Source organism: Solanum verrucosum, unplaced genomic scaffold (genome assembly GCF_900185275.1).
Source record: "Solanum verrucosum unplaced genomic scaffold, falcon-dt-bn FXZP01000119.1, whole genome shotgun sequence".
NCBI lineage: Eukaryota > Viridiplantae > Streptophyta > Magnoliopsida > Solanales > Solanaceae > Solanum > Solanum verrucosum.
The window spans coordinates 322555-345300 of record NW_026019935.1 but is presented as its reverse complement, the minus strand read 5'-3'; the positions used below and the strand labels follow the sequence as shown (position 1 = coordinate 345300).

Genomic DNA, 22746 nt, shown 5'->3' with positions numbered 1-22746 from the left:
AAAAATTGAACCGATCAATAAATCGAATTAAAAAATGATAGTGATTTTATATATAAAAAATATCGGGTTATTGGTGATTTCAATTTTTTAATATTGAGTTATTGGGTAAATCGATTACTCATTAAAATTGTAGTAATTTACTATTTTATCCCTACATAATATTAAAATAGTCAATACCTTCCTGGTTATTGCATTGCCCTTTAGCCTTCAATTCACACTTCACGGTGACTTTGAGTTCAAAACTTCACATTATCAAAAATGTTAAAAACTAAAGTAAGAACCATATTCCTCTTAATTTCTCTTTGTGTTACACTTGTATAATTCTTTTCATGTTAGCTATTATTATTTCAATTTTATGAGTGTTTGTAAAGTTACATCATTGTCTTGTAGCGTCAAATTATTGGAGAAGTCATGAATTTGTTTTATAAGCATTTTCTTATTGGTTAAATCGAAAACCGAATCGTTAAGGACCAAAATCGATAAAAAAATATCTTATTAATTTGGTTATTGATTTAACGTATTTAAAAATAAAAAATCAATAAACCAAACCAGTAAAACATAAAATCAAACTGAACCAACCGATGCACACCCTACTTGGTATTATTACTTTTATTAATTTGCGTCATGCATAAATTAAAGTTGGTGTGATTTTTATAAGATGCTATTCTTTTGGAATTTTATAAAATAGTACTTTTTATTTATTTATATTAGGTAATCTAGTAATTATGAAGATAATTAATTTGATCATTGTGGTAAGACTCTATTATGATTTTTTTTTATCATATTCTTCATAGGGTCTTCTTATCTTTTGTTTTTCCAAGCTATGGTAATTTTGGAAGGAATCGAGAAAAAAGTATTAGCAATGATTGTTTTATTATGAGACAACTGATCATGATGTTCATATCGATCTTAGCATTGAGTAGATCTCATACAATAATTGTCCCAACTCTACCATATTTTTGCTTTATTTCTTCTGAAACAATCACAAACACTTTTTTATTATGGATCTACTACCAAAAAATTAATGTGTAATCTTAGCATTCAATATGTATTTCAGAATAATCTCATTTTACTTTGATTTGCCTGGCTATCTGGTTGGCAGTGGGGTTTTCGTGTGTGACAACTCTACAGAGCAAGTTGCTCTTTTATGCGGACAACTGTGTGACAACACTACAAAGAAAATGATGTTTTCGTATAATATACTATGGTCTCAACGTTCTTACGAGATAGCAATGAATTTCACTCTCTCTAAACCCAGCCCACCCACAATTAGAAAGATTGGCTGCAAAGCAATGCCACCCACTCTGCCCTACCGCCTGTAGGCAGCCGTCATATCTACACTCTATTTTCCACCAACAACATATCCAATGTAATTCCAAAGGTAAGATATGAGGAGGGTAGAGTGCACGCAAACCTTATCCCTACCTCATGTAGACAGATAGACTTTTTTTGAACGACCCTCAACTCAAGTGCAACAAATCAAAGTCCGTCATTGTATGCAATATGCACAATATTAACATCCCAAAAGAAATTCAAGTTGATGAATCATTCCTGGGACAAAAAAAGGTTTTGTATCCTTAATACAACCTAAATAAATCTTGATTTCCTCAGCAATCACAAAAGAATTAGAAGTTTACAAGTTGAAACCTTTGCATTAGCTGCTTGTTGAGGTGAAATGAACGCAGACCTTAAGTTTCAGCTGCAACAGAATGCGGAAATATACTATGGTTTAGATAGAACAAAATAGGATGGTATACGCATTGATTCAACGAATGCATGTAAAACTTACAGTTATAAAATTTGTGGATTCGCACCACAAGATCGTCATTTCCCATGCTATGTTGTTCTTCTTGAATCCTATTTGCAGAGGCATCAGCAGAAGGGCTACAGTGATACAATTCAATGAACTGCAATGTAGGTATTTCCGCTACATCATCAGGAATCTCAGAGAGGCAATAACAGTTCTTCAGAACAAGACTCTCAAGCTTAGGGAATTGAATAGAACTGACTATCCAGTCGATAAGATCAGTCCCATCCAACAGTAGGAATTTTAGCTGTTGAAAACGTTCGTCAGTTGACTCCCATTCTGATCCTTGGAAAGCATAATCCTTGAGCTTAAGCACCTCAAGTTTGGGTAACATGCACAGTATTGTCATTTGGTTCCATGGAAGTTGGCACCCCCGCAACGTCAATTTCTTGAGGGTTGGTGGGAAAACATCACATTGTTTCAGTATCCATGGTTTGATAAAGAAACACTTGAGTGTTTCAAGTTTCTCCAACAGAACCAGCTTCTTGAGTTCCTCAGACATATGTTTAGCAGTCAAGCGCTCTTCTTCACTTTCACGAATTCCTAACTTCTTCAGTTTGGGCATGCCTTTGAAGATGCGGCTTTTAATACTACCAAAGGTAATGTAAGAGAGGGTTTGCAGCTTGGTTAATGAAAGATTAGAGCGACTGAACTCACCCGGATGATAAGAAAAGGTTGGCAGCCTGGTTAATGGAAGATTAGAGTGACTAGACTTGCCCGGATAATCTTTTTGTTCAGATTGAATGTTAGGAAAGTAGCAACATTTCCTGAAAGAGAGATGCCTTAATTGTTTAATCTCCCATATCTCTGCCGGCAAACAAATACTAGCCTGGTGACTGTAACGAATTAGTGTCTGAAGATACCTAAGATTGCATATTGATGGAGGGAGCACAGTAAAACTGGCAAGGGCAAGATACCTTAATGAAGATAGTTGCCATATTTCACATGGTAGATGGTCAAATGGCTGAAAACATATATCCAAAACTGTTAACCATGTGAAGTTAGTAAAGGTGATAAACGAATCAACCTGAGAACAGGATCCAGGAGTTCCATCTCTTCCAAAACAAAGAAAGGAAGTTGCATGAGGAAGTGAAGGTTGATCATAAATGATCTCTAAACGTGTCAATGGGACTCTGTGAAAATTGAAAATGATGCGATGCTCAAAAGATGCCACTGATGGAGAAAGAATCACATTTGATTTAGTAAAGTAGATTGATCTCTCCTTCCATGCTTCTCGTATGATTAAATCATGCAACAGATCATGAACCTCACATGTTTTGACTTTGCCACTTGAGGTCCTTTTCTTAACCATAATTAGACTTCTATCTATAAGATCTTTTAGGTATCCCTCAGCAACTTCTTCGAAGTCCATTTCAAATGTGTGTTCTAGAAATTCTGCTGCAATCCATAGCTTGATTAGTCTTGAAACACTAATCTCAAAGTCTTTTGGAAAGGCTCCCATATATAGGAAGCATGGTTTCAAGTGATGTGGCAAATGTTTATAACTCAAGGCAAGTAAGTCCATGCATTCTTCTGTTTCCCTACTCACAATCATACCAATTTTATGTGCTACGTCTTCCCAACAATTTTCCATCTTGCTGATCTTGGAACAAAATCCAGCCACCACAACTATTGCTAGTGGTAGTCCTTGACATTTCTCGACAATTTGCTTTGTAGCTTTCTCCAGTTCAAGGGGGCAAGTCTCCATTCCAAACACCTTTAAGTTGAACAACTTCAAGCTGTGGTCCATACTTAGGCACTGCATGTAATGAGGAGGGCTGCCTGAGCTAGCATAGATACCAACATTTGCTAGCCGACTAGTAAGTATGACACGGCTTCCATTTTTATCATCTGGAAAAGATCTTTTCACGACATCCCATGCAGTGGTGTCCCACACATCATCCATTGCAATGAGATATCTCCTTCCTTTTAAACTTTTGTAAACTTGTTCTGCCAATTGCTCCGTACTTTTTAGGTAGGTGTTATCATTGACCAGTGAAAAACACCGCAAAATGCCCAACAACATTTCTCTATGTTGATGCATTTGAGATACAGTAATCCAAGCACGAATGTAGAAGTGATGCTCCATGTAAATATCATCATAAACTTTTCTAGCAAGAGTCGTTTTGCCAATCCCTCTCATGCCAACAATTGAGACGACATCTAGCTTTGAAGGAGGCCCTATAAGCCGAAATTTGACAGTCATTAAGTCATTATCAAGGTCTAACACAGTAGCTTGGAGATGGGGACTGCATTCTGAATCACTCTCCACGGTATCCAATGTTGGTAGAGCATCATTATCATTTCGAGCATTCATAACCTTCATCAAATATGCCTTTATGCTATTGGAACCTGCAGTCACTACCTCTTTCTGGAACTCTTCCCAACTTTTTGGATAGAAACCAGTTCTACTCTTTTTCAATTCATATAAGTCGATGCTACCTAGAAGTTCAGTTGCCATACATTTAACCTGCTTTTCCAAATGTTCCACTTCTTCTGGAGCATTTCTAATTGACAAAGAGTCCTCCAAAAATGCATGCCAGGAACTGATTGCTTGACGTAATGCAGGGTAACGAGAATTGTCACCTTTCAGCATTTCCTGCAGTTTTTGTTGAAGAGATACGACGGCAGTATGAGCCATTTCCTCTTCTACCCTCCCACAGATTGATTTTTTAATTTGTATGAAATTATTCTACGTTGTGCTTAAATTGACCCTGCAAATGTTCCATTTAGACTGATTTTTGTTAGAGAAAACAGAAGGGTAAAGACAAAAAGGAATAAAGAAATAGGAAATTAACTTGCATAAATGTAGTAAATTTATGATGACACAAGTTAAATATTTCCAATGATGTAATTACACACAAGTCCAAAGTCCAAATCTGCGATACTGGCATTTACTGTGGACTCTTGATGAGGAAGAGAAGTCGAAAAATCAAACAGCTAAAAGCAAAAGAAAAAAAGAGAGAACAGTTGGTAGATTTCCTAGGATCTATGTAATTATGGTTTCAGCTTGTAACTTTTTGGAGGTAGCCAGCATACCCTTAATGCTGAAGAATACAACTTTAACTTTTATCAAAAAAAAGAAGAAAAAAAAGAACTTCTAACCACCTGACATCCGAAACTCACTGGTTTAAATAACTCGAATTCATGCTCAAACTCTTGAACCCACCTTTGGACCCTTAGTGCCACCAAAGGGTGAAGGCTCTACACCAGGAGTTTATCCATTATCAAGACTAGAACCCGTAACCTCTTCTTAAGGATAGAAAGATTCTCATCCATCTTACCACACTCGATGCAGTCTAAATTCTATAGGTATCTTCTCTTTGTGACTATATTTGTTTTCATTTATTAGTAGCACTAGCCCCTTTGATTAGAAAAAATATGGGGAAGAAAAAGAGAAATACACTTCAAAACTTTTGTTTTGATTGTAGGAAATTAAATCAAAAATGCTTTTCCAGAAACCAATAACAAACTAAAATCAGATTTTCTTTGTAAAAAATGCACTTAAAGCAAATACGACAGCAACAACATACAAAGTATATAAAAAAAAAAACCTAAAGTAAATGTCCTCATGAATAGTTTCCAAAACTTTTTCACAGATCAATTAGCTCTCCAAAGTCAAACCAAAACCAAATACAAATATACAAGTATGGTTTCTTTAAAAAAAACATTTCTTAAGCAGAACACAGAAGCTTCACCCAAAAGCTCAAGTGATTATAAGAGTTCAGATTCCGAAGGATGACCATACTTCTTAAAAACCCAAAACAGCAAGCAACTAATATTATTTTTTCTGATGACCGCAAGCAACTATATTCTATCAGTTAAAAAAGTCCAAACACTCCAGAAATAGCAACAGAGAAAACAACAATCAACAACAACATAGCTAGCATAATCGCTACCTTCGTGGGATACAGAGGCTGTTACGATAGACAAAGAAAACAACAAGCAACAACAACATAGCTAGTATAGTTCCTACCTTTGTAGGATAGAGAGGCTGTTCCAATAGAAAGAGAAAATAACAATCAACAACAACAACATAGCTAGTATAGTCCCTACTTTCGTGTTATAGAGAGGCTGTTCCGATAGACAGAAAAAATAACAATCAACAACAACATAAGAGTCCCTACCTTCGTGATATAGAGAGGTTGTTCCGATAGACAGAGAAAATAACAATCAACAATAACATAGCTAGTATATTCCCTACCTTCGTGATATAGAGAGGTTGTTTCGATAGACAGAGAAAATAACAATCAACAACAACATAGCTAGTATAGTCCCTAGTCCCTACTTTCGTGGGATAGAGAGGTTGTTCCGATAGACGGAGAAAATAACAATCAATTTATATATATTCAGAGTTGTAAATTCAGAATAAACATACCAGTCACTGAGCTGGAAAAGATCACTAATGAAAAAACCAAGTGGAAGCTGTAATAAAGTAGAATAAAATAGTACAGGAATTTGTAGAAGTGTTAGCAGAGCAAAATAATGTTGTAAAGAAGCAGCAGCAAGGGAAATGGGAAGAAGATGAAGTCAAATGATGAAAAGAAATGATCAATAATTGCTCTTTCACTTTCAACTTGTCAATTTTAAGCAACCCCACACAATATAAAATGTTCTCATCTGTTTGACTTGAGCAACACTATACAATCCTTTCTTATTCTTTTGCTTTTGCTTTCTATTCTCCAAAAGGAATCTACATATTCATCTGGAAAAAAAAAGCTTTAATTTTATTTTTGATAATTAACTTCTATTTTAGTTTTTGTTTTTTACTACGTGATGCTAAAAGTTACACTGTAATTACATTATAACAAACCTGCTATACTGTGTAATTACTAGGATGTGCAGGTTGATAATTTTAAGGTGATTTCTAAACACACTCTAAATAAGGAGGAAATAATGTCCATTGAACAAGAGTTAAGTAATAAGGGCAATTAAATCTTTGATTCAAATTGAGGAAGGAATATGATCTTCAACTTGTATATACATTGTGAAGAGGTCCATCAACAGTCTCCCTATAAATTTATTGATGTAGTTTTGCACCTTGTTGTGAATATTGATTCAATCATCAAATAGTTGGGACATTGCGAGAATATAAAGTACATAGAAATAGGAAAGTGCAATGCTAGAAAGTTTGACAGGATGTCCGACCCAATCACTAGGCGGAACTGGAGGGATGGAAGGGATTCATCCAAACCCCCTTTGTCATAAAATTACACAATATACAAGGTCACAAATATTTTTTAATGTTAAATAGCAGATGGTGAACCCCTCAGTGAAAATCATGTCTCCGCTACTACGTTATCCAGCTTACCTGTTTCATCCATGTGTACCATATCAAAGGATGAGTAAAGGTAAAACTGCATGTAAATATGATAAAAAGAACAGTATCCTATCACAAACATAAATACAATGTTAGCATGCAATTTAAGACAGAGGTTTCAGATCAAGAAGAGAACATTTACTTGCTACCAAACTATCTGAGGGAAGTTGAGAAATTAGACAATGTGCTGCATAACTAATGATCACCAATATAACCATGATTAGTAAATTAGGACCGCATGGAACGGCAAAAAAGACAGGGTTAAGATCAGTGTTATTAAAGCCATTGCTTTGTCACTTAAAGCGATAAAACAAAGTGCAACTGTTTGATGGGGCAAGCCATGCGCTTTAGATAAATGTGAGCCTCAAAGAATGGTACACAAAGTGATCCAATAAGAAACTGTTGATTCTCAACTTTATCAACACTGGCCATATAACTGTTTCACAAAACGGTAAGTACAACAAGTTGCAACATTTTTCATGTCAATTTGTATACTGGTCAAAGTTTACATAGTTTGACTCTCTAGGTGCGAAACATGACAACTAATATGGAACGGAGGGAGTAGCTTTAAGACAAGGACAAATGTGTGATTGGAATCACTCAACACATGCACACAAACAAACCAAAAGTTCCAAATGAAAATAGCATTTCTAAGAGGATTCAAATCCCTGAGAAGGTGTTTTAGTACCCCTTATGTCAGTCTTATTCAATGATATGAGTGCTGAATGAAAAAATTAAATCATTTTAGTATTCGTCAACCAATATAACCAGAGATGGACTGAGGACTTCCCTAAGGGGAGTCAAAATATAAAGAATACACCGACAAAAAAGTCGAGGAAATTCACCATATGAATAAAAAATTTACCTATAGATACACAGTGAAATTTTCGAGCAAACCAAACAAGGTGGTTCCACCAATCTTCAATACGCAGGTCCACCATTGTATGCACATAGTAACATCCCAAAAGAAACCAAGTTGATGAATCATTCCTGGGAAAAGATGCTTCTCTGGGAGAAAAAAAAGGGTTTGTATCATCAATGCAACCTAAATAACTCTTGATATCCTCAGCAGTCACAAAAGAATTAGAAGTTTAGAAGTTGAAACCTATGCATTAGCCTCATTGCTTGTCGAGGGGCACTCCAAATTTCAAACAAACACATGCCTTAGGGTTCAGCTGTAACACAATAACTGTTACATTACAGTTTATAGACCGTGAATGTGGAAATATACAGAGGTTTAGACTTTAGATAGAGCAAAAACTTTATTATGGGATGGTATCAGTTGATTTTTGCGGTTTGCGCAAAAGAAAATTTTATTCAATGCAGTAGAGAATTTAATGAAAGAATATAAAACTTACAGTTAGGGAATTTGTGAATCCGCACCTCAAGATCATCATTTCCCATGCTAATTTGATCTTCTCGAATCCTATTTGCCGAGTCGTCAGCTGAAGAGCTACAGCGATACAATTCAATGAACAGCAGTGTAGGTATGTCTGCTACATCATCCGGAATCTCATACAGGCAACCACAGTTCTTCAGAACAAGATTCTCAAGCTTAGGGAATTGAATAGAACTGGCTTTCCAGTGGATAAGATCAGTCCCATCCAACAATAGGTATTTTAGCTGCTGAAAATGTTGGTCAGTTGGCTCCCATTTTGATCCTTGGAAAGCATAATACTTGAGCTTGAGCACCTCGAGTTTGGGTAACTTGCACAGTATTGTCATTTGGTTCCATGGCAAGAGGGTTGGTGAGAAAACAGCACATTGTTGAAGTGTCCATGGGCTGATAAAGAGACACTTAAGTGTTTCGAGGTGCTTCATCAGAACCAACTTCTTGAGTTTTCCAGACATTTGTTCAGCAGTCAAACACTCTTCTCTACGTTCTCGAATCCCTAACTTCTTCAGGTTGGGCATGCCTTCAAAGATGCTTTTTGTAACACTACCAAAGCTAATGTAAGAAAGGGTTTGCAGCTTGGTTAATGCACGATCTAATTGACTAAACCTGTAAACATAACCTTCTGGTTTATCAAAAAAGTAGCAGCATTTCCTGAAATAGAGATGTCTTAATCGTTCAATCTCCCATATATCTACTGGCAAACAAATACTAGTCTGGTGACTGTAACGAATTAGTGTCTGAAGACACCTTAAATATCTCACTGATGGAGGGAGAACATCAAAACTGGCAAGGGCAAGATAACTCAGACAACATAATTTCCATATTTCTGATGGTAGATGGTCAAATGGCTGAAAACATAGATCCAATACTGCTAACATTGTGAAGTTGGTAAAGGTGATAAATGAATCAATCTGATAACAGGATCCAGGAGGTCCCTCACTTCTAAAACAAAAAAGAAAGGAATTTGCCCAAGGAAGTGAAGGTATATCATAAATATGGTCTAAATGTGTCGACGGGGCTTTCCAATAATTGAAAAGGATGCGATACTCAAAAGATGCCACTGATGGAGAAACAATCACATTAGATTTGGTAAAGTAGATGAATCTTTCTTTTTGTGATTCTCTTACAATTAAATCATACAATAGATCATGAACCTCACATGTTTTGACTTTGCCACTTGAGGTCATTTTCTTAACCATAATTAGAATTCTATCTATAAGATCTCTTAGGTATCCCTCAGAAACTTCTTCGAAGTCCTTTTCAGGTGTGCAGTTTACAAATATCGCAGCAATCCATAGCATGATTAGTCTTGAAACACTAATCTCAATGTTTTTTGGAAAAGCTCCCATATACAGGAAGCATGACTTCAAGTGATGTGGCAAATGGTTATAACTCAATGCAAGTAAGTCCAGGCATTCTTTTGTATCCCTACTCACAACCAGACCAATTTTATGTGCTACATCTTCCCAACAGTTTTTCGTCTTGCTAATCTTGGAACAAAATCCAGCAACCACAACTATTGTTAGTGGTAGTTCTTGACATTTCTCGACTACTTGCTTTGTAGCTTTCTCTAGCTCCGGGGGGCAAATCTATCTTCCAAACACCTTTAAGTTGAACAACTCCAAGCTCTGCTCCACACTTAGGCACCGCATGTAATAGGGAAGGCTGCCTGAGCTAGCATAGATACCCACATTTGCTAGCCGACTAGTAAGTATGACACGACTTCCATTTTTATCATCTGGAAAAGATCTTTTCATAACATCCCATGCATTGTTGTCCCACACATCATCCATTGCAATGAGATATCTCCTTCCTTTCAAACTTCTGTAAACTTGTTCTGCCAATTGTTCAGTACTCTTTAGGTAGGTCTTGTCATTGACCAGTGAAAAACACCGCAAAATGCCCAACAACATTTCTCTATGTTGATGCATTTGAGATACAGTAATCCAAGCACGAATGTAGAAGTGATGCTCCATGTAAATATCATCATAAACTTTTCTTGCAAGAGTCATTTTGCCAATACCTCCCATGCCAACAATAGAGACGACATCTAGCTTTGAAGGAGGTCCTATAAGTCGAGATTTAATAGTCATCAAGTCATTATCAAGGTCTAACACAGTAGTTTGGAGATGAGGAGAGTATTCTGAATCACTCTCCACAGTATTCCATGTTGACAAAGCATCAATGTCATTCGGACCATTCATAACCTTCATCATATATTCCTTTATGCTATAAGAAGCTGCAGTCACTACCTCATCCTGGAACACTTTCATACCTACTGTATTGAAATCAGGTGATCTCATTTCCAATTCATATAAGTTGATACTATCTAGAAGTTGAGTTGCCAAATATTTAACCCGACTTTCCAAATGTTCCATTGCTTCTGGAGCCTTTTGTTTCGACAAAGAGTCCTCCAGAAAAGCACGCCAGATAGTAACCACTTCAGCCAGGAACCGAAATTTCTCGTCTACCAGCATTTCCTGCAGTTTTGTTGAAGAGAGACAACGACAGCGTGAGCCATTTCTGCTTTCCCTCCCACAGATTGATTTTTCAGTTTGACTCTGCAAACATTTCATTTAGACTGATTTTTGCTATAGAAAATAATAAGGGAAAAGGAGAAAAGAAAGATATAGGAGAATTAACTTGCATAATGTCACTATATTTATGGTGACAAGAGCTACATATCTCCATTAATTTAATTAAAAGCAAGAGGACTCCAACACTGCAACATTCAAACTACCCCAACTAGGATCAATTTTATTGACTTTTCAGAAAGAAAAGTCGAGAATCAAACAAACAGCAAAAAGCAAAATAACAACATACTTAGTGTGATCCCATAAGTGAGGTCTGGAACCAAAAAAAAAAGAAGTTCTAAAAAGAAAAGGTAAGTAAAAGCTGCCTCATTCTGGCTTCTGAAGCTATACATAACCCCTTGTATATATCCCAGTCATTTTTGTAGCAAATTTGACTAAACATTATAGATATCAGGCAAACACATTATGATGAAGTACCATAATTATCCCAGTCTTATTTATTTATATTCGACTGATTCGAATTTGTGCCACATAGGGATAAATTAAGGGGAAGGACTTCACAACAGTAGTTTATCTATTATCAAGGCACAAATCCTAAATCTCTTCAAACTCGAGACCTCTATTTAAGAGGGAGATCTCATTCATCTTACCACACTCTTTAATGGTGCCTAAAGTATCTTATATTTGTGACTAATTTTATTTTTCATATATTAGTAGCATCTAACCCTTTGATTAGAAAAAATAAATAGTGTTAGAATAAGGAAACAGATTATAATTCTAGGAAACAGCAAGTGAGAAGATAAACAATCATTTTGTATATAAATTCAGAGGTTGCAAAATTCAGATTAAGCATACCTTTAGTTCTCAAAACACCAAGTGGAAGCTGTAAGAGAAGTGGGATGAGGATGAATAGAAATGAGATCACTTTCCACACACAAAAAAACAAGAAAACCACACAATATTGAATTTGTTGGCCAATATTATGCAAGCCTTTCCACTTGAGCAATACTAAGCAAGTCTTCTGACTTTTTCTTTATTGCTTTCCTTCTTTTCTCTAAAAGAAGTTTATTTTACTTGTTATAATTTAAAATTTAAAAATATTCAATTATATAATCACACCGAGAACATCTCTACCTTTTTATTATTGCTCAGTGGTGGACAGTTGAGGAAAGGTACAAAATGCAAGTGGCCTTCTTTCTTTTTATTATGGGAAAAAGGATAAATATACTCCGAACTATCGTAAATGATATGTAGATATCCTCCGTCATACTTTTGGGATATTGGTGCCCCTGCCGTCCAAAAACTAGAGCATATATGCCCTTCACTCTAACGGAAGACTATATAGGGACACGTGGCGCAATTTTGTCCATCGATATGATATTTAATAAATGTCGAGCCAATGGATAGGATTGTGACACGTGTATGTCCGTTATTATAAAGGACATATATGCTCTAGTTTTTGGACAGCAAGGGCGCCAATGTCCCAAAAGTATAACGGAGGGTATTTGCATACCATTTACGATAGTTCGGGAGTATATTTGTCTTTTTTCCCTTTTATTATTGCTTTGTTTTGCTCTACCCTTACCAGATTTCATTTTGTGAGATTTCACTGGCTATGTTGTTGTGGTTGTTAATTGATAAATCTAATCGGAAGTGGAAAAAAATTAACCACCAAAAGACTAGAAATTTCCGTCAAGATTCTAGAAACTGCAACATAAAAAACTACATCATATACAATAAGTAAACCAAAATAACAAAATTTGCACCTCAAAAAGTTGCACCAGACTCTTGAAATAGACCAAGAATAACATAAACTACAAAATATGTACTTCCCAAATGTGAGTTCCTGTTAACTATTTTTCGTTTTCACAGTTTTGATTAAATATTTGGTGGAGTTTTGACAAATTTAAAGGACCAAAACTGCTGGAACTATTTTAAATCTACTACCAAATATAAGGGACTATTTTTGTTATTTTCTCTAATTACACCTGACAACCAAACCTGATGCTAGGAATTACACTGTAATTGTATTATGACAAGCAACCAGGTCTTTGTAACTATTTCCTCTATCTTCATTTATGTAGCATACTATCATTTTAAGTCTGTTCGAAATGAATGTCGCATTTCTATATTTAGAAATAACTTAATTTTAAAATTCTCATTTTATCTATAATGAAATAATTTGTAGCACACAAATGTCTAAAGCATGTTTTAGACCAAAAGTTTCAAAAGTCTTCCTTTCAAACTTAAACTCCGTGCTTAGTCAAACAATGTCACATTTATCGAAATAGAGAGAGTATTATTCTATGTAATTAATAAGAGGTACAGCCTAGTAATTATACAATAATTTCCAAACACACTCTATATAAGAAGGAACAAAAAGATACATTCACAAAGTTGTTAAGGAATAAGGACAATTAAACATTTAAATCTTAAGTGATGAAAGAAAATAATCTTCAACTTGTACATATATATGGTAAACCATCAGCAGTGTCCCTAAAAATTTATTGATGTTCTACTATTTTCTTCCTCTGTCTTTTTTTGTTTTGTACCTTGTTGTGACACAGGGAGAATACAAAGTAAATAGGAGCAATGACTAGTAAGTTTAAGCCAACCTATCCTCAGGGCAAAGCTAGAGGGATGGAACGGATCCATCCAAACCCATTTTATTGGGAAAGTGCACTGTATATACAGTAGATGATGAACCCCCGTGGAGAAAATCCTATCTCCACCACTGCGCTATCTTGCTTACTTGCTTCATCCATTTATATCATTGTCTCCTGCAAACATGATGCATGAAAATAATAAAAGAAAGAGTTATCATAACATGTTTGATGCAGAAAATGAACCAAATGACCAGGTTGACTTTTCAAAAATCAGTAAGACCAGGCCTACTAACCTTCTTGCTAGCTACTTCAGAAGTTGACGCGATTTAGTGACTAAATATCTGGAGGATAGATGACAAGCTTGAACACATTATCCTTGATATCTCCTTCTTGTTTCTCCTGCTGAATAATCCTGGCAGATGCTGCAGCAGCGGGAGTGGGCCAAAAGAGCTCCATATTTTGGAGGGAAGGCACCTCCACTAAACCAAACGGGATTTCATTTAGGCTTGAGCAGTGTTTAAGGAAAACTTGTTGCAGTCTAGGGAAGTGATGGCCTGAAGCATTCCAGTGTTCCAAATTTGTCCTTCCAATATGCAAGACCCGAAGCAGACGGAAGCCTCCATCAAGCGGTTCCCACTGTGTTCCCTTAAAAGCATAGTCTTTTAGTTTCAGCACTTCAAGATTTGGCAGCATACCTAGTGTAGATATATGGCTCCAATCAAGGAAGGTGTCTGATAAAGTCAGCTTCTTCAGGTTTGGCGGGAACTTGTATGATTGGGGAAGACCAGGTATTTGACATTGGGATGGGGGGAGGGGAAATGTGTCATTAAGCAGCTTCAGAGTCTCCAGGTTGTCCAATTTGGCAAGATTATCGAACAAGCTTGAGTCTCCATTTGCAGCCACAAGTGTAGATAACTTCCCACGAATTCCTAACTTCCTTAGACCAGGAGTTCGTGCCAATATATTTTCTTTGCAACAATCAGGCAAAACAGTGGAAATGGTCTGGATGTTTCTTCTTACAAATGGATCCTCATTATCCTTCCGCGTTTTGGCTGGAGGACCACGTAAACAGCTCAACCCACTGGTGTACAAGTGTTTGAATTGGGACATTTTCCATATATCCACTTGAATGTCAAGCTCACGTGACTTTGTTCTGACAATTAGTGTCTCGAGGTTCCAAAGTTTGGAGATTGATGCAGGAAGCACCCTGAAATTTCCTGAAAGAGCTATATACCTCAAGTGAACTAGCTGAACTATCTCATTTGGAAACCTTGGAAAATTGATATACTTTAAGTCCAACACCCGTACCAATCTAAATGCTTCATGGAGGAAAGATGTATGTTCACGAAGCAATTCCATTTCTTCCGAGGCAAAACACAAGAAAGAACGGACATTTGGACCAAAAGGTCTTGAAGTTATGAAGTCCAGACAATGTGAATGCACGCAAAGACGACGATGATATTTGGAAATCGAGCTCAAAGAATGATTCTGAGCAGATTCTTTGAACACCTCCAGGAATTTCTCCTCTGAACCCATTTTTACACTCAAATCTCGCAACATATCATGAATGCGACAACTCTTAATTCGCCCATTGGCCCTCTTCTTCGCGACTAAAACTAGATTTCTGTCAACAAGATCCTCAAGATATTCTTCTGCTGTATCCTCCAAGCATTCTTGCCCCATTTGCTGTATGAATCCTTCACTAGTCCACAATCTGAGTAATTTCCACACAGGAATTTCAAAGTCTTCTGGAAAGACTCCGAAATAGATGAAGCACACTTTCAAGTGATCAGGTAAATGCTTATAACTCAGTGCTAGAACATCCATGCATTGCTTTGGATCCCTAGCAACATACGAACTAACATCATTAGCAACTTTCTTCCACCAGTCACGTGTTTTTTCTTTCTTTAAGAGAAGACCTGAGACTACAACAATTGCAAGCGGTAGCCCATAGCATTTTTTGGCAATTTGTAGTCCAATATCTTCTAGCTCTAAGGGGCAGCTTCCTTTGCGGAAAACCTTCTTTGAGAGGAGCTCCCAACTTTCTTCATGAGTCAGAAAGCCTAAATGGTGAGGGAGACCTTCAGGGTTAGCATGCAATGCGACCTCTGTGTTTCGAGTTGTTAATAATATTCTGCTCCCACTAGCTGTCTTTGGGAAAGCCATTTGGAGGTCATCCCAAGCCTCCATTGTCCAAACATCATCAATGACAACAAGGTATCTCTTGCTTCTCAAATGACTAAACAGTTCTCCGGCCAATTTTTCATCATTCATTTTATACATTTCATCTGTGATGAGACCTAAAGAATCTAAAATTCCAAGAAAGACCTCCTTTCGACTATACAGCTGAGACACATAAATCCATGCACGGTTATAGAAGTGGAATTCAACGGAAGGATCAGTATAAACCTTTTTAGCTAAAGTTGTCTTTCCCAGGCCACCCATCCCGACAATTGAGATGATCTCTAACTCCTCTGACCCATTGGTAAGTCGACTACTTATTTTCCTAGCCTCGTCATCAAAGCCTACCACATTTTCTTCTTCCACCATCGGAACTCTCTTTTGTGGTGGACTTCTACGAGAGGACTCTCCACCATGTAGGCTTTGAATCCCAAACATCTTCTTGTCATAAATCTCCTTCACCTTCACCTTGATTGATTCAATTTCCTTTGCAACATTTCGAAGCTTTGATGAGTGATCAAATACGTGCAAGGCTCTCCCGACAGTGCTCCTAGCCTTTTGCATCGCTGCATTAGTCACGAACGTGTCGATTATATCCTCTGCCTCATAAGCCACAATGGTGATTTGGCTTACCAACTCTCTGACATATTCATACTCACTCCGCTTCTCCCGAGAGTCCTTAAGAAAAGCTTTCATCAAACTAAGCTCTCTGTGAAGAGACTCAACTTGATCCTTTACTCCTGAAAGCAAATCCACATGATACAGGAGTAGTTGTTTCAAATTTAACAAGAGAAATTCGACGACAGCATCAGCCATCTCTTGCTTAAGTGCTTACTCTTCCTAAAGAAATCTGAAAGTGCAAGATGCTGAGAATTAATTTTCAGTCTGAGCATCAATGAAACAGATAACACAGATGTATTCTATTTGTAGGAACACAAACAATTAGTAGTAGATTCGGCACTTGCATATATAGATATGACAACGAACAACAACAAAAAACTCAGTATAATCCTATAAGTGGGGTTTGGAGAGGGTACTGTGTATGCAGACCTTACCCCTACCCCTACCTTGTGATGGTAGGGAGGATCTTTCAATAGACCCTCGACTCAAGGAGAGATGAAAAAGAAGCAGTAACAACAGCAAGATAGTAAGATACACATGTATATGGATACGGTGTGTATAAAATGATTTTTGAAATTCATTCGTGATAAATTTCAATTGTTCAGTGCTGCAATAGTTGGCAATTACTACATTACTCAATTACATGGACCAATATTGATGCTCTCAAACAACAATTGTTTCTCCTCTATACAAGACTCGAAACTAGAAGAAAATTTTGGCGCATAATAATTCGAAAATTTTCCTCGGAAATCTAAAAGTGCATGACTCACTTCCCATATCAATAATCCAACAACAATAACAACATATGCAGTGAAATCTCATAGGTTGGGTTTGGGGAGAGTAGAGAGTACACAGACCTTATCATTTACCCATACCTCGCAGAGATAGAGAGGTTGTTTAAAAAGACCCTCAGCTCAAGTACAACAAATCAAATAACTATGAAAAGGAAAAACAGAGTGACAAAAAACATGACAACACTTCCTATACCAAAACAACACATATTTCTCCTACATACAAGCCTCAAAAGTCTAAGAAAATTTTGGTTCTTAATAATTTGAAATATTTCCCGGAAATTCTTAAGAGGACCTTTAACCATGATTTTTTTTTAATGCTTTTTCCCAAAGTTGAACTCCGGAAAACACGTTTCGCTGTATTCACTTTTTTCACTAAAAATTAGTCAAAAAAATCAGAACTACTCCAATTTGTATTTATAGTCTAATTCAATTCCAATTTTCAAATATCATTTTCACTTGAAAACCAAAAACTATTTTTTTTCAAATACTCACAATTTTCATGGCCAAAGGCCTCTAAATTTGGGGAAAAGGTCCAAATTGCTCAATTTTATCCTTCATTATACCTCTGAAGCTCAGACTATTTTTTTTAATCCCAAAATTGCAAATAAAGATATGCTAAAAGACTGTTAAATCATAGTAAAATATGCTGAGAAAATAATAAATTAAAAAGAAAGGAAGAATCAGAAGACTTACCAGTTGTTTGGTATTAGAAATAAGTTTTTTTTTTCTCAAAAGCAACTTTTATGAGAAAAAAATTGAAACTCAAAATATGGGAAAGCAAGAATTTCAATGAATTACATTATTAGATTTTTTCAAATGTTTTTTCCCAGAAATGCAATGAAAGACTTTGGGTTCTTTTAAGTCAACTTTAGGGGTCGTTTGGTACGACAAGAGTAGATATTGCCATAAGTTATATCAGGATTAATAATTAGTATCGAGGAATCAAAATATTTTTTCAATTCATTTTTATTGATTCACTATTTCAAAAATAGATTTTTATTTTTATTTATTACTTTTAACGGATCAAGAAAAGACAAGTACTTTTTAAAACTATGCCGGTTATTTAGAATACAACAAATCAAACCGTAAATAAAAAATAACATTAGAATAACTAACCTCAACATAATTTATTTTCAAACCAAACGATGCATTGATGTTTTACATGAATAGTTCTGCTGATTATGTTTAGCTAATTAATTGAGTGAACGATTATTTAAATTTTTTTTAAAAAAGATTATACTTCCTCTGTCCCAATTTATGCGACACTTTTCATTTTTCGAAAGTCAAACAGTTCAAGTTTGACCGGGAATTTGCGCATGGAATCTTTAATTTTTTTGAAATGAAATTTATATATTTGTAAACTACGTAAAAAGTACTATAAGTCACAATAATTAATAATTCAAAATGTTTAAAAGATCTATAAAAAATTTACGGTCAAAGATAAACTTGTTTGAATCTCGAAATCCGAAAAATGCCACATAAAATGGGACGGAGGGAGTAGTATGTTATTGTAGATTTAACTAATTTGGTAGTTGACCTCGAAAAACTCAAAGTCCATTTATGCTACTCTTTTTTTCCCTTATCTGGTACACCATACTTATATTAAAGCGCAACTAATTCAACTTCACGTTCTATCGAGCCCATTCAAGTGAAATCCTTCCTATTAAAAATTATTTTTTTATTCAAAACTTAAAATCGAGATCTCTAGTTAAGTATTTTAGTTTGATTGAACACAGTTTAAGAAATAACCAAACAACATTGAATCTTGTAATCTTAAACTTATCAGAAGTAAGACACTTAAATTGCGATGAAGGGAGTATCACTTTGAAGTTGAAGCTGGACCTGCAAAGCAACCAGGAATGTGTGTGTACACAATTTTTTATCAACTTACAAAGGTGATCCCTAACCATAAACCACTGAGGATCTCTATAGTCTATATTACTGATAACATGGATCAGTGAAATTATTCAAAAGTCAAACTCAACAATAACAACATATTCAGTATAATTCCAAAAGTGGGGTCTAGAGATCTGCAGAGAAGTTGTTTCCAAATTCTGATAGACCCTCAACTCAAAAGCTAGACTCGGACAACAAAACTGATCTACACAACCACAACGATCATCTTTGTCATTATCACTCGATATATCTACCTTATTGATTTCCACCACCAGATCCATATTTCGTTCCGAAGAAAACGAGCTGCAGTTTATCATACCCGGCTAGAACACCGGCACCGGCACCAGCAACAGCACGAAGGATATTAGCTCCAGTGCCTTTGAAGAGCGACTTGGTGCCTTCTTTCTTCATTATCTGAGAAAATGCATCTAATGAGCCCTTATACTTGACTGCTTCTCCTGAAGTCATCATCATTCTTCTACGCACCGTATCAATTGGGTAAGACGCTAAACCAGCACCGATAGTAATGCCCCATCCGAGCAAAAAACTCACAAAGAAACTGTCCTGTGAACACCAAAAATAGCAATGGCGTTAACATGCATAAGGACTAATCACACATATGAATCTAAAAGAAATGCACCGTATGTTGCTTTGGACTCTTCAAATACAATGTTGCACTCATGTCGACTCTGTAAAGATATGGCACATGAGCCTAACTCGACCCCAAAAGGTGGTTCATAAGGAGAGAATTGTCCAAGTCTATAGAAGCAGATTACTGGTTCATTCCCCAACCAATGTGAGACTTTGAGGCACTCTACCATCCTGCTTCATGTCAACTGGAGCATGGATTGAGAGCCCAAACGGGAATAGACATGGCTCTGACTCCATGTAAAGATATGAATGACATGACTCAATCAGAGGCGAATCTAGGATTTTTCGAATATGGGTGCACCAAGAAAAATGTATTAAGTGGGAATTGATTCTCAGTTCTCAAAGTCAAAAGCTCAACATTTAACCACGTGGACCAACTAGACTTTTTATAGTACGGGTGCAAGAATATAATATTATACAAATGTTAGAAAATATATACATAAAATATCTAATTTTACGAGGAGACCACGGGTTTGGGTGCCCTATTTTTTGCACCTAAATTCGCTACTAGACGCAATCCCTAAAGCTAGCTCATAAAGGGAGGATTGCAACGTCCATTTCCCAATCAATATGGGACTCTAACGGGATCCTCCAAAGATGCATTATTTTTGGAGAATCTAACATGCACCCGTTGACACTTTTTGGTGCATTGACATTTTCAAAAAGTAAGAGAAAAGCGCATCCGAAGGGAGGGGGGATCCAACATATGGAATAAGGGAACATCCATATTAGGACTTCATGAAATAAACAAGCACATAGAAACAGAGTTCAGATTCTCCATACCTGCAGGTTACCAACCAGAACCACAGGTTTAAGCGAATCGTAAACTCCAAAGTACAAACCACGGTAAACAACTATTCCCACACACGAGATGATGAAGCCCCGGTAAAGACTAGGAATACCAACAGATTTGATGGTTTCCGGTAAACATCGAGCAAACCATTAAACTGCCTCTCACCACCCTTTTTCGCAGCCTTAGCATCATTAGCGAGTCGCGTTCTGGCATAGTCCAACGAGTACACGAACAAAAGGGATGAAGCACCAGTAGCAGCACCAGATGCTAAATTTCCTCCAAACCACTTCCAGTAGCCATCCCTTTCTTTATTGAAATTAAACATTCTCTTAAAGTGGTCTCTAAAAGCAAAATTCAAAGCCTGCAAAAAACAAATCTGCAGTGTTAACAGTAAGGAAACAAAAATGCACTACTTCTAGAGGATCCAAACTGCACCCGTGCAATTTTGAAGTCTCCGAGCAACATAGACTATACAAACAATAACATACAGGATGTAATCCCACAAGTGGGGTCAGGTGAGGAAAGAGTGTTTCCAAGTTGTTATCGAAAGACCCTCGATTCAAGTGCAGCAAATCAAAATACTTTTGAAAAAAAGAAAATACGACAGTGTAGAAAACATGTTAATTAATAAGTAAAAGCAGTACAGAGCATTCAGCCAAAAAAAGAACAGTAACAATAGCGAAATAATGTGGTAACTGAAACACAATAGATAACAAATGGTAACAATTATCAAAAGCAAGAAACTAAATGTGCAAGGTTAATACTACGACAGACACGATGCTAACAGACTCCCAAAAAGCCTAATCCCGCTGAAAAGCAAGACAAAACTCAACTACCTACTAACCTTCTACCTTAATCCGAGACCTCTATATCCTCCTTTCCAGAGCAACATAGACTATACGGATCAATCAACAGAAAGGAAGGGTCAGTTATTAAACCTGTGTTGGGAAATATCTGATGACATTTGCAGTATTGCCTCTCCATAGAGAAAGGACACCTTCATCCTTGATAGTTCTTGTAAAGCAATCGGTAATCCCTTTGTACGTATCTGAGAGTCTACCGGATTTGATCATCTCATCCTGATTTTGAATCAAAAGCTTGACTCTCTCAATCGGAGCAGCAGCCGTCTTAGACACAGCAGCAGAAACTCCTCCCATGAGAAAATCCACCAAAAAACTGGTCATTTTCTTCTCTAACGGAGCTTTGGGTGGAGACTGTACAAGAATAGGAGCACACGATTGCTCACTAGCTTGACGAGTCGCCACAAAATGACCCTTAATTATCTCATTGACATATCCATCCGCCATGTTTTAAGATTGATCGATGCAGTGACCTATAAATTAAAGAAAATGAACAAATATTACAACATCTCCCAAAACTTCCAATGAACCAAAACGATGTTAGTTCCCGTTCAAGTAGTAATAAACAAAGTTGCTATGAACGTCTTACTACTACTATGTTTTACTCGAGTTTAAGTTCTATGCACAAACGGTGTCATATACAATACAGATAACTCAAACATGTTTGTCGTTTTCGATCAACACTAGACAATTTTCATTCATTTCAAGCATGGAAAAGTTCCCCAATCCCCACCACTCTCAACGTCATAATTCTCCATCATATATAAGTCGAAGTCAAACAAACGATGATTACTAACTAAAAGCTTCATGCTTCTAATGTAAACTAATTACTCAATTACATATAGTCATATACAATACAAATTACTCAAACATGTTTATCGTTTCAAGTCAACACTAAACAATTTTCATTCATTTCAAGCATGAAAAATTTCCCCACCAAAGTCAGAGTCATGAGTCCCCATTGTATATATATAAAAATAAGTCAAATTCAAACGAACGATGATTACTTACCTATCGTATCGCACAATACTAAAACTCTTTCAATTACTTTACCATAATTAGTTTTAGCTTACTGACGGTGCTACGTGGAATATTTTTTTTAATTGACAAATTTGACCTAATACCCTATATTTAGTATATACACTGTTGAGTGAGCCAAAAAAGTTTTTAAGTTAAAACAACAAAAATAAGTAAAAAGTGTTAACGTACCTTGTAAAGAAATTTTATTATTATTTCATCCAAAAAATATCACAGATTTCTTCATAAATTGTGAGATCTATAACTTTA

The 22746-nt window shown here is 36.3% G+C and overlaps 3 protein-coding genes and 1 pseudogene across 3 annotated transcripts; all 4 read right to left on the bottom strand.

The window, feature by feature from the left end:
- Positions 1 to 1659: 1659 nt before the first annotated feature.
- On the bottom strand, positions 1660 to 4769 carry LOC125835228 (putative late blight resistance protein homolog R1A-10). Its single transcript, XM_049514358.1, has 2 exons — positions 1790 to 4769; positions 1660 to 1699 (listed from the first exon to the last, which is right to left on the bottom strand). Exons 1-2 carry the CDS (start codon positions 4446 to 4448, stop codon positions 1689 to 1691), a joined length of 2670 nt encoding a protein of 889 aa, XP_049370315.1. The 5' UTR covers positions 4449 to 4769; the 3' UTR covers positions 1660 to 1688.
- Positions 4770 to 8444: 3675 nt separating this feature from the next.
- On the bottom strand, positions 8445 to 11044 carry LOC125835237 (putative late blight resistance protein homolog R1A-10; annotated as a pseudogene).
- Positions 11045 to 13996: 2952 nt separating this feature from the next.
- LOC125835496 (putative late blight resistance protein homolog R1B-14) lies at positions 13997 to 16660 on the bottom strand. The gene has a single exon (XM_049514631.1). It carries the CDS (start codon positions 16658 to 16660, stop codon positions 13997 to 13999), a length of 2664 nt encoding a protein of 887 aa, XP_049370588.1.
- A 2750-nt stretch (positions 16661 to 19410) lies between these two features.
- On the bottom strand, positions 19411 to 21906 carry LOC125835487 (ADP,ATP carrier protein 1, mitochondrial-like). The gene is given in 4 exon segments (XM_049514624.1): positions 19411 to 19719; positions 20590 to 20726; positions 20729 to 20960; positions 21538 to 21906. Coding segments are annotated over 4 exon segments (1047 nt in total).
- Positions 21907 to 22746: the final 840 nt, after the last annotated feature.

Bases quoted from the DNA above. Each gene is read 5' to 3' on its own strand.
- LOC125835228 (XM_049514358.1), bottom strand. From the start codon at position 4,448: ATGGCTCATACTGCCGTCGTATCTCTTCAACAAAAACTGCAGGAAATG.
- LOC125835496 (XM_049514631.1), bottom strand. From the start codon at position 16,660: ATGGCTGATGCTGTCGTCGAATTTCTCTTGTTAAATTTGAAACAACTA.